This window comes from Hyaena hyaena, unplaced genomic scaffold (assembly GCF_003009895.1).
Source record: "Hyaena hyaena isolate Hyena2069 unplaced genomic scaffold, ASM300989v1 scaffold_261, whole genome shotgun sequence".
Classification (NCBI taxonomy): Eukaryota; Metazoa; Chordata; class Mammalia; order Carnivora; family Hyaenidae; genus Hyaena; species Hyaena hyaena.
Window position 1 is genome coordinate 837,303 of NW_024080893.1, and position 17,956 is coordinate 855,258.

General features: G+C 35.1%; 1 protein-coding gene across 1 annotated transcript in view; it reads right to left on the reverse strand.

Moving 5' to 3' along the window:
* Window positions 1–449: 449 nt before the first annotated feature.
* The window catches only part of GAS2L3 (growth arrest specific 2 like 3), a 40,439-nt gene continuing 22,932 nt past the window's right edge, over window positions 450–17,956 (reverse strand). Inside the window, exons 4-9 of the mRNA XM_039245595.1 lie at window positions 17,419–17,534; window positions 15,341–15,482; window positions 9,983–10,046; window positions 9,010–9,148; window positions 3,566–3,673; window positions 450–1,784 (exon numbers count right to left, since the gene is read on the reverse strand). Coding sequence (XP_039101526.1) covers window positions 495–1,784; window positions 3,566–3,673; window positions 9,010–9,148; window positions 9,983–10,046; window positions 15,341–15,482; window positions 17,419–17,534 — 1,859 coding nt within the window. The 3' untranslated portion in view covers window positions 450–494. The remainder of the gene's footprint in view (window positions 1,785–3,565; window positions 3,674–9,009; window positions 9,149–9,982; window positions 10,047–15,340; window positions 15,483–17,418; window positions 17,535–17,956) is intronic.

Consider the following 17,956-nt stretch of genomic DNA (forward strand, 5'->3'; position numbering starts at 1 on the left):
GATCAAACATTAAATTAGGTGCCTTATTAAATTAGGTGCCTTTTGTAATACAAATGCCAAACCGTTGCTATTTTTTAAGAGGCAATAACTAATATTTAGAGCACCCCTGTTGCTATTAGCCGGTATGTAACCTCCATATTTAATATACATTAAAAAATATAGCAACTATCCTATAACTCTAGTAGTGTTATTTAACTCTACATTTCCCCTAAAGGGCATATATTAACAAAGATGCTATGAATTGAAAATCACATAAGTGTCTATTATTAATAAGAACCTTATAGCAATTTTACAACAGTCTGCCTGAAAAGGGCACCTTCTGGTGAATTCAGAAATGTGAATTGTGATGCACTCTCCACCTCTACCCCAGTCTCCAACCTCTATCTTACTGTGACTAATGTCTGAATCTATTTTGACAAACAAGAGAAATTTTTAAGATGTGACACTAATACATTCACTCTCTTTACTGTTTTATTAAAATGACACATTTGTATTTACTTTCTAGGTTTCTTACTTCCAGTCATAACAAAATAATGGTCATCATCTTCCTTCTTCCTTGCAGTAAGTTTTTGATCTCCGCTAACTGCTTCCTTACCAGACGAGGGTGGTTTCCTGGTTGAAGCTGGGGCTTTGGTACTTTTTGGAGGCCCTTTAGCTAAATACTGGCCCTGAGTGGTACTCTGTGCTGACTTTGGTACAGTCCGTGTCTTGACAGAGGACTGGGGAAGACTCATGATGGACAGCGGGGTACGGGCAGAGGACTTCGAGGAGCTGGGTTCTGTCTTCTGGGATGTACTTTTATTTTGAGGCTGCGTTTTGGCAACTGAAGCCATGTTCTTATCTTTTGATTCCTGTGCAGCTTTTGCAGGCACAACTGAGGATACCGAGAGTGGCTGGTTTAAATTCAAGGCTGACTTAAGTTTCTGTGCTGGCATTGCCCTTGCTTGTGGGGCTCCATCAGATGGCTGAGACCGTGTTCCTAGACCTGCGGTCATTTTTGCAGGGGAATGTATAGAAGGGGAAGGTTTAGGCCTTACATGGATATTTGCTTTAGGGAGCTTTGGACACTTTGATGATGAATCTGAATGTGCAGCTGAGTGAGATCCTGCATTATCCCTGGAAGATACATGAGTGTGTTTCAAATGCTTTGGTTCAGTTTTTCCAGAAGATTTATTTGGCAAAAGTGCAGACTTAGGCACATCTCTAGGCTTCTGGGCTGTAGTAAGCTTGGCCTTAGGAGTACTGGGTGATAAGATACATTTAGATGCAGTTCTGGATGAAGCTGGTGAAGAAGTACTTTTACCTACTGGATTTAAAGAAGGAAGTGAAGATGATGCATTGTTTGAAGGTGCCGGTGGTTTCCTTGCTATGTCTTTTGAAGATTTGAGCTTAAGATGAGAAGACACTGCTGGAGAATTTGGCAATTTAGGACGGACTGACATGGAGCCCAGATTCCCTCCCTTCAGGGAAGATTCTGGTGGCAGTTCAGCCGGTGGACGTGCCTGCTTTTCTTTGCTCCTTGGTATACCCATTGGCGTGCCAGGTTTTGGTTTTTGTTTCTGAAACATGCTAACTGCTGACAAAGGATTCATTTCAGGAGGCTGAGGTGTTTTGGCAGACGGATCAGGCACACTTTCATTAGAAACTCCTTTCTGAAAAGCTAGAATTTTTTGTTCTAGTGTAGCAAACTGCAATATTCGACAGGGATCATATTTAAGCAAAAATCCTTGAAGGGTATCCCAGCCTCCACCAACACGGACCATGACGTGTTTTCCATGAAGCATCTTTTCCCCAAAAGAAAGTAAAAAATAAAGCTGTAAAACTGAAACGATCAGTTTTAATTCATTAGCAGTCACAATTTGTGACGTCTGTGATCTATGAAATTCAGAATACTTGCCAACAGCTTCACTATAAATTGACAATCTATTCCTTATATTTTTAAAATAATCAATTTAATTCATATTGAATTCATGCAACAATATACATCTTCCAATTAGTGAGAAAAATATTTGCACATAACTTGCATCTAAAAATCCAAATTACAAACATATACAATTACAAGGGCAATATTGTTCAATAAAGAATGAAATACTGAAGGAAGAAAAGAGAGAAGAAAGATGGAGGGAGAAGAAGAAAAGGAGAAATGAGGACTTACAGAAAGTATGCATCATAATAAAAAATAATTATGGAAGAAAGATAAAAATGACTAAAACTTGTATTTTACAATTTATTTTTTAAATTTTATAATGTTATTTTTGAGAGAGAGAGAGAGAGAACAAGCAGGAGAGGGGCAAAGAGAGAGGGAGACACAGAATCCAAAGCAGGCTGTCAGCACAGAGCCCAGTGCCAGGCTGAACCTCATGAGCTACAAGATCAGGACCTGAGGTGAAGTTGGATGCTTAACCAACTGAATCACCCAGGTGCCCCATGTACTTTACAATTTAAATAAATTACTTTCATATATATTTTAGCAATTTAATCTTTCAAAAACTTTGATACAATTTATTATTTATTTCTTCTTTGCAGACAAGACAATTTTGGCTCTGAGAGATTGAGGAAATGGTCTCAAATCACACAGCTTGGCCTGGCCTCAAACATTCCAGGCTGCCCAACCCAAATGGTGTTTTTGTGCAGACAAGATGCATCCTGGGTCTGCTAGCATGGCCCCAGAGGATTTTCAGGCCCCTATCCATTCAGCAGGCAAATCTGCTCAATTGTATGAGACTGCCCTGCAAATTTTAACTTTAAATCCCATGCTCTGTGTACCATGACCATATCAGACTGCCTTTAAAAAAGAAAGCTAATTAAAAAATGGAAAGTGCTTGGATGTGTTTCTGTGTGAGTTGGGTAGGGTGTGGGAGGTATTGAAAATATATGAAATAACCAAGAATATGGATGGTGAAATTACCTTTTAAATACTTTTATCTTATATTCCTAAATTGGGAATAAAAGAGGTCTAGTATCAGAAGTAGACAGAATGCTCAACAGGTAAAACTTCTATCTCTTTACCAATAAAGGGGATGGTCAATCATCTTGGACTTGGATTGCAGACGGGGCAAAGGAAAGGAATGAAGATGTGTATCAGGATGGCGGTGTATGCACTGATGCAGTGTCAATGCAAAAAGGTTTTATACTTAAAATCCAATCTATACATTATTATAAAGTTCAGTGTTTCTCCTTCCTTTTCTTGTTACAGATATCAAATCTTACTAGATGTATTGTTTTGCTTTTTTCTTACAATGGTAAAGGATGTCTTTTTAGAAAATACGAAAAATGGAATAAATTACCTGACGCATACAAAGATTTTACCCCCACAATTATATTCAATGTCTTAGATATCCTGTAGTTAGGAGTTTGTTGTGTTAAAGATGTCTACCCAAACTCATTATACACTCATGAAAACAAGTATTCCATATTTTTCCTATACAATAAAATTCTTCCATTAATAATACCTTCTATTCTAATTTTTAAAAAGTAATACAGAAGCAAAAGGAATTTGGTAAAGCAATAAATCCAATTTCAAAACAAGATCTGTATGTAAATAGGGTGTAAATGGTGGACTTACTCTTATAAACAGTATTTTATCCCCAAGTCGGTACCGTCCTTCAGATAAGTACTCAATAGAAAATCGATGGGAACAACTACAAGGAGGGTCTTCAGCAATATGTTTAACCTAAGATTAAAAAAAAACAAAATTTAGTGCTTGTGACAAAAAATATTTTTTTTAACATTAAAATGTAAGGTTATCTGATAGGAAGATCAAACTCAAAGATAAAAATTTAAAGACAGTTGAGCCATTTATCTCTCCTTTACCTGTTGACATATATTGAGATATGGATTTTTTTTAAGTAGGCTCTATACCCAATCTGAGGCTTGAACTCATAATCCCAAGATCAAGAGTCACATGTTCTACCGACTGAGCCAGCCAGGCGCCCCCGACAACTGTTAAGATTAGACATTAACTAATCTAATAAAAGCTGGTAGTGACAGTCTTTTTTTTTTTTTCTTTTTTAAAGTAGGCTCCATGCCCAACATGGGGCTTGAACTTAGGACCCTGAAATCAAGAGTCACACGCTCTACTTACTGAGCCCCCCAGGCACCCCAGTGATAAAGTCTTGAGTCTCCCTGTCTCTCCCTCCCGCCCTACCTCTCTCCTTCCCCCTAACTAACTCTCCGCCTAAGTGCAATCAGGATCCTAGTGCATTCACTGACCACTGGAAAAGGTCTACAAATGTGTACAACAGTGAAGTCAATTCAAAACAGATTAGGAAATACATGAGTTCATTATTAAGCTTGAATTGTTTTATGCCCTTGATTAATATATCTGTGTTAATTCAAAGACAGGCCAGTCAGATAAAGCTTAAGTAGGATTTCTCTCTTGTCCCTTAACACCATGCTCAACTAACAGTGGAGGGGAATATCTATATTGTTCCAAAATTACTGTTTGAAATAAGCAGAGGCATATTTATACCTACTGACCCAAAGAGGGTAAAATTCTAAAGAATTCAATTCAAGAGGCATTTTCCTAAAAGTGATCACTTTGTTTCAATAGTATGCTAAGGAGATGAGAGTTGGAGAGAAATCCCTACCTGTATCCCTCAAGGAGCTTACAGAATTTTTACTTGCAGTAAACATCTAAGAAATTATAAAAACTGGAATATAAAAAGAAATTCAGAAATTTTATATTTGAAACATGGACATTAATAAATTGATTAAAAATTAAAATATTTGCTAAGATATGTTTGATTGAAAAAAAGTTGCGTATCAGTCATCATGGAAAATATTCTGATTTCCTAAAATTACATTTTTGAAAAAGCAAGGCCATGAATATTTTTCTCAACTACTTGTCACACACAGTATATCTAAACAAACCCATTTAATTGAACTTAGGCATGATGTTAAACCAAAATCTCTTCAGATATGCCCAATTTAGCTGAGCACTAATAGAAATGTATGAATGTCATGAACAGACACTTCTCCAAAGAGGACATCCAGATGGCCAACAGACACATGAAACGATGCTCAGCATCCCTCCTCATCAGGGAAATACAAATCAAAACCACACTGAGATACCACCTCACGCCAGTCAGAGTGGCTAAAATGAGCAAATCAGAGAACTCTAGATGCTGGCGAGGATGTGGAGAAACGGGCACCCTCCTACACTGTTGGTGGGAATGTAAACTGGTACAGCCCCTCTGGAAAACAGTGTGGAGGTTCCTCAGGAAACTAACAATAGAACTCCCTTATGACCCAGCAATAGCACTGCTAGGAATTTACCCAAGGGATACAGAAATGCTGAGGCATAGGAGCACATGTACCCCAATGTTCATAGCAGCACTCTCCACAATAGCTAAAACATGGAAAGAGCCTAAGTGTCCATCAACAGATGAATGGATCAAGAAGATGTGGTTTATCTATACCATGGAATACTACATGGCAATGAGAAACAATGAAATCTGGCCATGTGTAGCAACATGGATGGACCTTGAGGGTGTTATGCTGAGCGAAATAAGTCAGGCAGAGAAGGACAAATATCATATGTTTGCACGTATAGGAGGATTAGGAGGAACTTGACGGAGGAACAAGGGGGAGAAGAAGGGCGGAAATGGTGGGGGAAAGGGAGAGAGGCAAACCATGAGAGACTCTTGAATGCTGACAAAAACTGAGGACTGATGGATGTGGGGGGGAGGGGGGGATGGGAATGGAGGAGGGCACTTTGGGGATGAGCACTGAGTGTTATGTAGAAACTAATTTGACAATAAACTATTTGTAAAAAAATAAAAAAATAAAAAAAAATAAAAAAATAAACAGCTGATGCAAAGTAAAAAAAAAAAAAAAAAAAGAAAAAAAAAGAAATGTATGAATGTCTTCATTATCTACCCAATGTGAATAGCCACAGGTGGATTCTCCAGGGCCTGATAAGAAGGGTCCAGAACTTATCTCCCAACATCACTCATTTAACAAAATAATATGATCATAAACAGAAATGATTTTCATAAGCCATTCAATGAAGTTTATCTTGTTCATAGCCTGGTATACGTGCACATGTGCACACACATAGTACATGCATAAGATGGCTAAAAATAAAGAGAGTATGGGTAAAGAATTTTCCATTATTAGAACCACTTACACATTAGTTAACCAAAGTAATCTAAAATGAGGTATTTTTTTCAGTGACTACTTTCTATCCATAAAAGTTTCATAAGCATACAGAATTATAGTTGAATATAGCACCATAAATAGTGAATCAGATAATTATTCCTTATTTTATTTTATTTTTTTAATAGTATTTTTTTAATGTCTTATTTATTTCTAGGAGAGAGAGAGAGAGAGAGAGAGAGACAGTGTGAGCAGGGGAGGAGGGTCAGAGAGAGGGAGTCACAGACTCTGAAACAGGCTCCAGGCTCTGAGCGGGCAGTCAGCACAGAGCCCAACGCGGGGCTCGAACCCACGAACCGCGAGATCATGACCTAAGCGAAAGTCGGACGCTTAACCGACTAAGCCACCCAGGCGCCCCATTTATTCCTTATTTTAAACATGACCCCAAGGGGGCGCCTGCGCCTGGGTGGCTCAGTCGGTTAAGCATCCGATTTCAGCTCAGGTCATGATCTCACGGTTCGTGGGTTCAAGCCCTGTGTCGGGCTCTGTGCTGACAGCTAGCTCAAAGCCTGGAGTGTGTCTTCATATTCTGTGTCTCCTTCTCTCTCTGACCCTCCCCTGTTCATGCTGTCTCTATCTCTCTCTCAAAAATAAATAAAACATTAAAAATTTATAAATAAACATGACCCCAAGATTTCTATAGACCCCACATGTATAGGTAGACATTGAATATATTCATGTAGCACATAAATATTTAGAGAAATGTGTTCCTTCTTAGTTTTTATAAGAATGTGGACATGAAAAGTCAATACTTTCTTAAAAATATCCAAATACCACTTACATTCAGCAGTAAAAAATTAGCATTAATCCACAATCTAAATAAAGGGGTAAGCTTAAAAGAAATGAACTATAGGTAAGAAGTGTTCTCTTCTGGTTTCATCTATTGCATAATTAACATTAAAACACTAAGGGAAATAGCTAAAGAAATTAAAATAATCTAAAAAGACACTACTATCGATTATTTCATTATTTTTCTTATAACTTGTCTATATATACTTTTCACAAATATTTTTCTTATTGCTATATAGTCTTCAGAAGGATCTCATATAATGATTATTCTGTTAAGTTAATGATTTCTAATTCACCTAGCCATTGCTCTATTTGAGAATATTTACATTGCTTCCAATTTCTCACCATTATAAATACCACAATAAATACTTTCATGCATTCTACTTTTTTATCCCCCTTCAATTACTATAAAAAGGAAAGAAGAACATTTTTGTGATTCTTGATATCCATTTGTCAACTTGTTTTTCAAAAGTTTACATCATTTTCCATCACGGTAGCAGTCCTTAAGTATAGTTTTACCAGCACCAGATTTCATAATTTTAAAAAATTTTACTAATGAGGCAAATTGTGTATCTTAATTCCTTGATTATCAGCAAGTTTCAACACTGTATTTTCCTCTTATGTGAATAACAGTCTTTGCCCATTTACCTTCTGGAAATGTTTTTCTTATTAAACTGTGGATGATCTTTATATAATAGGGAAATTAACACAATATACTTCCTATTTAGTAAAGAACATTTTGGGGCACCTGGGTGGTTCAGTTAGTTAAGCGTCCAACTCTTGGTTTCAGCTCAGGTCATGATCTTACAATTTGTGAAATCAAGGCCTGAATTTGGCTCAGGGCTAACAACACAGGAGCCTGCTTAGGATTCATTCTCTCTCTCTCTCTCTCTGTCTCAGAATAAATAAACATTTTTTTAAATGTACCAATGTTTTATTTTTTTATTACTATTTTAGATTATGTGAAATTGAAAATGTTTTATGTTTTATATACTGCATTATCACTGTGTCACATATTGACATTGGCAGTCATCAGACAAATCAATAATATCATGTAGGTAAATACATTTTGGCCTGGTAAAGAGTATTCAGGATGACATTTTCTTAATCTGTCTGGCAAGGAAATCTAAATGTTTTACTATAGATTTTTATTACATTAAACAAAGCAATCAAAGTAACATTTGTAAATGTTTCTTAGTAATGACTTATTCATTTTTCTTAAATAATTGTGTACATTAAGCACTTTCATAAATATTAAAGTCTGAAAGACCATAATTCTAAGCAACAGTGGAAGAACAAAAAATTATTTGCTACTCAGTTCACCTCCATCACTTACTAGACTGTAGTCACTCACCAGCCTGAGCAATTGAAACTCTAACTTCTACATGATGATGAACAGGTCAAGTTAAAAGGCTTTCCAGTTGAGACCTCTCATCTAAAAGTCTGCATACACTCTGTCAGGGGAACATTCACAAAAACCCCATCAATTTGCTTTCAAAGCTTTCCTCCTCCTATACTTTCCAAGTATCAGTGTTCCATTTACATAGAAACCTTGTAAATCACCCTATATTTTCCCTCTCCTTATCAGAATTAGGATTCTTTCAAGTCTACCTCCAAATATGTCCTATAATTGTTCCTTCTGCTTCACCTTTACTAATGCTGCTCAAGTTCAGGTTCTCATCATCTTACACCTGGATTATTACAATAAAACCAATATAACCTCTACATGACCATGAGAGTAATCCCTATCATTTGCATGTCAGATTATAATACTATAATGTTTAAAAAAAGAATTAATACAGTCTTTGGCCTACAGTACCCTTCATGATGGATTCCAGATTATTTGCCTCTCCACTCCTCAACTATACATCCATCCCTTATCTTACACAAGAAACAACAAATCACCTTTAACAGATAGTGCCCTGAACTCACCAGGGAACAGAAATTAGTACTGGTGTATGTTCTGAATAAGAAACATTTTCTTTTAAAATGAGCATCACCTGTGGCAAACTATGAGACTCTGACACATAACAGTTGAGAGAAAATAGAATGATTACTTACAGCTTCATGCAGCTCTTCATGCTGACAGCATGATTTTGGAATGCTAATGGAATCTTCAGGCCCAGAAGTATTAAGTAAGGTCTCTTCCAGCTCAATTTCTTTCTCAAGTTTTACTAACACTGGTGGCTCTACCCCATATCTGAAAAACAATTAGGAGATCTCATCATTCTACATGATGGAACAACTGGAAAACCTTTTTAATGTCTCAGATTGCCAAAAATTCAGGATATCATCACATCATACTATATATTTGGATCACTGGATGCTCCCAAATTTCAGCCAGGGATACCGAAAGTCAGTCACCTTTAAAGTCAGCTCGAGAGTTAGGGTGCCTGGGTGGCTCAGTTGGTTAAAGTCAGCTTGAGAATAAAGACGGGACTGAGCCAGGTATGGAGGACACCAAGCCTTCACCTTCTTATCAAATCCTCTTTGAGTCCAGAGGATTTGCCTTGCCTTGAAGTGCTAAGAGTTTTACATGCTCTTACCCTATTCTTAGTCTAAAAACTTTAAGTAACTACTTTTACAGTTTAATATTAAATGAAGGCAAAGAATATGGGTGAGTAGATGTTGACACATGACACAGCTTACCCAAATAGAACAAAGTTAATAAAAAAATAAAAAGAAGAAATAAGAAACTAGGTTATTTCAATCAAGAATTATTTTCTTTTAGGGATGCCTGGTGGTTCCATTAGTTAAGCTTCCAACTCTTCATTTGGGTTCAGGTCATGATCTCACAGTTCATGAATTTGAGCCCTATGTTGGGTTCTGCACTGACAGCATGGAGCCTTCTTGGAATTCTCTCCCTCTCTCGCCCTTTGCTCTTTCCCTACTCTCTCTCTCTTTCAAAATAAATAAATAAACATTCTTTTAAAAAAAGAAGTATTTTATTTATAGAAAATAGTGTTATATCTAAAATAAAGTAGCTTTTAAAAAGTTTATAACACTGAAATTCTGAAATAATGTGAATACATACCTTGACACAATTCGACCAATTTCTAGAAGACAAAGATATACCTGTCTTGGGTCTTTGTGCAAAACTGTGAAAAAATAAGACCACATATTTTATTTTTTTATGATTTATTTATTTTTGAGAGAGAGAGACAGCACAAGCAGGGGAGGGTCAGAGAGAGACAGAGACACAGAATCTGAAGCACACTCCAGGCTCTGAGCTAGCTGTCAGCACAGAGCCCGATGCGGGGCTCGAACCCATGAACCGTGAGATCATGACCTGAGCCAAAGTCGGACGCCTAACTGACTGAGCCACCCAGGTGCCCCAAGACCACATATTTTAAAGGCCAAAATTAAATAGGGAAATGTACTTCTGGCCTGGAAGAAGTAAAAGAAAAAAATAATGAAGATACTAGGTTTACTTGTATGGAGACTTAGAAAAGACATTTTTATTTTCTCTATATATTATCATCTTCCATAAAATTTTTTAAAACTGGCTAACAAGAAGATGAAAACTTACCAAGTACCTGAATTTGTAGCATTTTAAGTCTAAACACCTCAGAAATAATAACATTAAATTATTTATATTTTAGATCTCTTAACAGGAAATATTATTTGAAGAGAATTATCACTTCAATTTTATTCTAAACTCTCTTTACCTTAGGACTACTTAATGACCTTCTCCAACTTTTTCAAAAACAGAAAAGGAGGAGCACTTCCTAATTCATTCTATGAGTCAATATTACCCTGATACCAAAGTCAGATAAATATATCATAAGAAAACTAAAGACTAGTATCTTTTATGAACATAGATATAAAGATCTTTAATGCAATCTTGACAGACTGAATCCAGAAACAAGTGGGATTTATCCCAGGAATGGAAAGTTGGTCGAACATTTGAAAATCAATCAATATAATATATCATATTAATAAAATAAAGGAAAAGAAACACAATTATCTCAGTAGATACATGAAAAGAATTAGGAGGAGGAGGAGGAAGAATATGAGGAGGAGGAGAAGTAAAGAATTAACAAACTAGGAATAGAAGGAAACTTTATATATCTGAAAATGTCCATCTTTGAAAAACCCATAGTAAACATCATTCTTAATGGTAAAAGACTGAGAATCTTCCTCCTAAGAACAGGGAGAAGATGAGGATGTCCACACACTCTCCTCTTCTATTCAGAATTGTACTGGAGGTTCTAGGCATGGCATTCAGGCAAGAAAAACAAATAAAAGGCATCCATATGGGAAAGGAAGAAGAAAAACTATCTCTATTCATAGATGACATTGTCCTTTGCATAAAAAATCCCTAAGGAATCCCCCCCCCCCAAAAAAGGCAAACAAGCAGGTTCAGTAAAGTTGCAGGACACAAGATTAATATGCAAAAATCATTTCACTTTATATATTAGCAATAAACAATCTGAAAATGTAATTTAAAAGTAATTCAATTTGCAATGCTTCAAGAAGAATAAAGTACTTAGGAATAAATTTAATCAAAGAATTGTAGGACTTTTTTACTGAAAACTACAAAATATTGTTGAAAGAAGATACAAATAAATCCTATGTTCATGGATTGGAAGACATAATATTAAGATGACAATACTCTCCAAAACTGACCTACAGATTCAATGCAATCCCTATCAAAATTCCAACAGCCTTTTTTAAAGAAATGGATAAGCTGATAAAATTCATATGGAGTTGTAAGACACAACAGCCAAAACAAAAACAAACTTGGAAGACTCATACTTCTCAGTTTCAAAACTTACTACAAAGCTACATTGATCAAGACAGTGTGTTACTGGTGTAAGGATAGACATATAGACCTGTGGAATGGAACTGAGCATCCAGAAATAAATCCAGATGTTTATGTTCAATTGATTTTCAAAAACAGAGGCAAGACAACTCAATAAGGAAAAGAACAGTCTTTTCAACAAATGGTGCTAGCACAACTGGATGTCTACATGCAAAAGAATGAATTTAGACCCTTACTTCATAACAGTTACAAAAAATAACTCAAAATGGATCAAAGACCTAAATATAAGGGCTAAACCTATAAAACTCTTAGAAGGAATAAGAGGTAAAAATCTGTGTGACTCTGGATTATGTCATAATATTTTAAATATGACACCAAAAGCACAAGTAATCAAAGAAAAGAGAAACTAAACTTAATCAAAATAAAAACTTTCATGAATCAAAGGAAACTGTCTTGACAGTGCAAGACAGTAAAAAGGCAGGGCACCTGGGTGGCTCAGTCGGTTAAGCGTCCGACTTCAGCTCAGGTCATGATCTCACGGTTCGTGGGTTTGAGCCCCGCATCAGGCTCTCTGCTGACAGCTATCTCAGAGCCTGAAGCCTGTTTCAGATTCTGTGTCTCCCTCTCTCTCTGACCCTCCCCTGTTCACACTGTCTAAAAAAGAAAAAAAAAAAAAAAAAAGACAGTGAAAAGGCAACCCAAAGACTGGGTGAAAATATTTGCAAATCATGTATTTGATAAGGACTTAGCATTCAGAATAAAGAACTCTTACAAGTCAACCAAAAAAGATAAAAGACTCTCCAAAAATGAGCAAAAGATTTGAATACAGATTTCTCCAAAGAAGACAAACAAAAGGCCAATAAACGATGAAAAGATGCTCAACATCACTGGTCATTAAGGAAATGCAAATCAGAACCACAATAAGCCACCACTTCACATCTCCACTAGGATAGTCATGAAAAACAAATAAATAACAAGTGTTGGCAAAGATGTGAAGTTGTGCACTGCCAGTGGGAATGTAAAATGGTACAGCCACTGTGAAAAATTTGGTAGTTCCTCAAAAAGATAAACATAGAATTACCATGTGATTCAACAATTCCACTTTTGGTATATCCCTGAGAGAATTAAAAACATACGTTCGCTCAAAAACTTGTATACAAACGTACGTAGCAGCATTATGCATAATGACCAAAAAGAAAAAACAATCAAAATGTCCATCAGATGATAATGGATTTTAAACAATCCAGTATATCCACACGTGGAATATCATTCAGTCATAAAAAGGAGTGAAGTACTGTTGACTACTACAACATAAATGAAACATGTTAAAAGAAAAAAGCCGGACACAAAAAGCCACATATGTCATGCAAATGTCCAGAATATGCAAATCCATAGAGAAAGAAAGTAGATTAGTGGTTGCCAGAAGATGAAGTAGGCGGTCATTGGGACTACTTGTTAATAGCTATGAGTTTTCTTTTGTGAATGATGGAAATGTTCTGGAATTAATTAATGGTGATTGTTGCATAACACAGTGAATATACTAAAAACCAGTTGAGTGTACATTTTGAAATGATGTTTTTTATGTTACATGAAGTACATATCAATTTTTTTAAATGCTATAAACAAAACCTAATATGCTTAAAAATGGTTAAGATGCTAAGTTTTGTTCTGCATACTTTAGCACATTAGAAATTTAAAGGAACCCAAATGCTAACCTAATGATTCATAGATCCTTAATGAAAAACAAAGTCAGACAAACAAAACTCCTGATCATTAGAACTCAGCTAAACGCACCAATATGGTAGTTGTGGATCATCTACCTTCTGTTCTTGTCCTTAGAGTTAAAAACTCCAGGAATCTTCTGAACTCTAACAGAATAATGGTATATGTGATGAATAATATGCATACTGACTTGCCCAATGGAAATGGCAACTGTTCTTTGATTTATGAATATCATCTATTATATACCCCAAGAGTATACTGGAAGAGTATACTCTTCCATAAGAGTATAGAAATAGCACATCCAAAGAGTATATCCAAAGCAATAGAAAGATCTATATTTGAATTTAACATTCATACCCAAAGGAATTTGTCCTGCAATTTTTATTAAAAAACTTTAATAAAACAGGTTTATTTTTTATTAAACAAGTTTAATAAAAAACTTGTTTCTCTAAGCACTTAAAAGTACCTTAAAATAGCATATTTGCTTTTTTAATTGCTTTCCCTAGCAAAATGTAAAAAAATTAAGAGTCTTATCTCTGAAACCTTTAGAGAGTAAAAACACTAAGTCATCAGTTCAATGCTTAGAAATGAATTAATGTTACTGGTAGTGCTTTATTTAGTCTTATACTGACCTTCAGGACAGTCAGAAGATGCCTTCTACTTAGAATGAGAAATATACAATTTTATATCCTTTCAGAAACAATAAATTAGAAAGTAGAGACTTCAAAGCATTTCCTCTTCCCTTTGATTTCTACAAGCTGTAGAGGTCATTAAATCAACCTCATTGTCAATAACAATCAGCACACCTGGATTAAAGCAGGGTGCAAAATAGGGGTAAAAAAGTAACTCATTACATTTTTTTTTAATTGTATAGGTATTGTGTAGGAATATCCAGAGGCATAGCAAATGGGTAGCAGTGGGAGCAGCCTACCCCACGTGCAGGCAACAAGGGTGTGCACAGTCAGAGAATTTTATTTTATTTTGTTCTTTTTTTAGTTTATTTTCTCAGTTTATGTTTGATGATGGAACAACGAACAGATGGTTACCTAATAACCTGAGTTTTTGCTTCAGGCAGTGGAACTAGTTACTTTTATTTAAGTTCAGATAATTTTAAAACAATGATAAAACCATCTAAAAATTGGTTTCTTATTATTCACCATGAACCAGCAATTCTATACAATGTCAGCAATAAAATACTTGTCTCTACCAGGGCACATTACTACTCCCATAACCGCTACGAACCCACGGTATGCTACTGTTCCTATCAAAACATTATAAATTCTATGTGTGTATGGATATACATATATAACTGCTTTGAGGAGATAAATATATAGTAATCTAAAACTTAGATACCTAACACTTAACACTTTCGTCTGCACAAATGCTTCTACTGACTTAAAGTACATGAGACAATATGCCAGTAATTCTTCAGTAGAGCATGGCTTTTTAAAATGAATTGTCAAAAACATGAATCCACTTAGATAATCAATTTGTCAGCTGCTGTCTGTTGTGTATACGGTAAATCTAAATCCATGAGCATAAACTACTTGGCCTTCTGTTATTTCTATAGTTATCCAGTTAAAAAGAAATTACTAATAATTTAGACTTGGTAGAGTAACTCTGAATGAAAAGATTCATTAATAAAGGATTAATCCAGAACCTTCCCTTGACCAAGTAAAATATTTCTACAGTATTCTAAATATATGAGATCTTTAACTATAAATGAAAAGCTTAATATATATGGTTTAGAATCTGATTCTCCAATTGTTTTACATATAGTTAAAGTATAAATTTTTCTAAGAAAATGAGATAGAGAATTTGAGTCCTTATTTGGAAAAAAAATTAGATGTGAGGCATACAAAAATACCCTAAAAAAACAGTAAACACAATGATAACAACACTTACCTAAACCTTCAGATTCAAAGAGGTAAGTCTCATCAACCCCAATGTGCCTGCACCAGTGAAGGAAGTTCGCAGTATTGTCTCTAGCAAAGAATGAACCTGAGGCAGCGTCTTTCTTACAGGGCACTTTTCTCATTGGAAAATTCTGGAAAAGATGAAAGAATAACTTTGAAAATGCATGATGGGGTTTGGGGGGAGGAAAAGGGGGGTGATGGGCATGGAGGAGGGCACTTGTGGGGATGAGCACTGGGTGTTATATGGAAACCAACTTGACAATAAACTATTTTTTAAAAATTTTTCATTAGATATCATTATAATATTACTAAATAAATGTTTCATATATTGAATGTTACTTAAAAAACACATTAGGAAGAAAAGATATTTTCAAAAATGATTTTGTTTTACTTTAAATATATTTCAGAAAATGATTCCTAGAAAATCAATCTAGTCAAAATCAACAGTAGGATCAATCACCTCTAACCTCTTTCTTTTTAAAATGACACAAGGGTCTTAATTAAAATAAAAAATGATGGTCTAATAATTCCAAAGCACATCTCTAAATGTCTCTCCATACACAGGTAAATACAAACACAAAATTATCGCTATGTTAAAGCTTAATGGACACACTCATTTTTGTTCACTTCCTTATTTGCAGATTCATAAATATGGTTCTGATTTTCTTGGAGAGACTGTCAAATAAGGAAGTAGTAACCCATTCTTAATTCAAGTTCTTTGAAAATTGATGGTCTACGTTTTATAGAATCCTAATTCTTTGACTGTCTGGACCAAGAATAGTCAGATAATCTTGCTGAGGCAGAGCAGTTTTAGTTCTGTTTTAAATTTTTACTTGAAAAAGTAATTTATGTGTAAGGTTTTTTAAAATGCAATAGGCACAATAGGGGTATGTCTTTCTCCCACTTCTATGGCTCAGTTCCTCTCTCTTCCTAGAGGTAACCACTATTACCAGTTCCTTATATACCCTTCCTGTTGCTACACTTCCCAGAATTAAAACAGCCTTGTGAGTGTTTGTAATTGTCACCTGAAATCTTCTCCCTCACATGGCAGTAAGCATTGCTATGCACAAGGGTATACATTTCTGCATCTACAGGATGCCACATAAACACGCGACGCTATCATCTGTTTTGTGTCTGTGTACAGACACACTTAACAGTAGGCTGTAGGCGTCTTTTGGAGTGAAAAGAAAGAGATTTAAATAGTCATTTCTAATGAATGGATAATGCATTCCACTCTGTTTAGGTACCATAATTAATTTTTAACAATTTCTTTATTGATAAGCATTTAAGTTGCTCTTAGCTTTTTTTGCATAATCATTTTTGTGAATTTGTGGTTATTTTTCTAGAATAAATCCCTAGGAGAGTTATGGTATGTATCAAAAGATGTGTCTTATTTTTAATGTGATGTCTATCACCCACTGCCTCCCTGCAAGACGATACCATTTTATATTTCTACTAACACTGTGTGAGTGTCCAGACCCCACATTCACAGACTCCAGATCTCATCAGTAAAGTTTGATGAAAAGAAGAAACCTCATCTAGTTCAAATCATGAATTTAAGCTCAACAAAAGAAATTGTCTAAAAAAATTATTATTCATTAAACCCAATTATAGAATTTACCACCAAGGCAATATATAGAGAATATAAAGATGATGGTAATAACAATAACGGTAGTAATAATAATAATAGCCCCCAACTGTGTACTAGGGACCGACATAAGCTTTTTTCTCATTTAACTCTCACAAGTGAGAGTATTATTCTCAGGAACAGCTAATCAGTTACTGGATACTTACTTACACTAAGTGCGCTAAGCTAAATACCATCTATACATTATCTCATTTAATTTCACCAAATCCTCACAAATAAATCTAACAAGGTAAATGTGAATACCTCCATTTTTCAAGTTAGAATATTTTTTCAGATGCTCAAAAAGATTAGGTAAAATATCTAAGGTCTTGTAGATAACTGGGTGGAAGTTCACAACCTTTCAGATATGATAAGAAATGTACATAAACAAATAAATAGGGACAAAAGTATAAAGTAACTACTGTCAAACATGTTCTTACTTCAGGTTCTTCAGAGTTGCATGTTTTCACCATGTTTTGAAGAACATCAATCAGTTGGCATAATAGTACTCCATTATCAAGTTCTTCCAATAATTGTTCTGCCTTAACTTCAATACCTAAAAACATATTTCGAAGTTATAATTCTACTAGAACAGTAAATTCAAACTATATTGTTAAAATTTAAATGTAATTAGATTATAGCTGGAACACGAGGCAGATATTAGATCAGACTTCAAGTATTCACTCTTAGAAGCTATAGTTAACATAGGTAATGCCAAACTACATGAATGACAACTGAAACAAAAATATCTGTGATGTAGAAGTAAAGGAAAAAGAAAATGACCATTAATTTCATTTTTTTAAAAAAACAGAACGTTTTATTTTTCAATATTAACTGTTAAGGTTGTTTTGATTTACTGAGCATTACTACTGCTTGCACAAGAAAAAGATTCTAAGTAAGATAGACATTGTTACAATTTTAAAATTACAGGTAATAACATAACCACCACCCAGGGAATATCAACTTTTCACCTCTCAG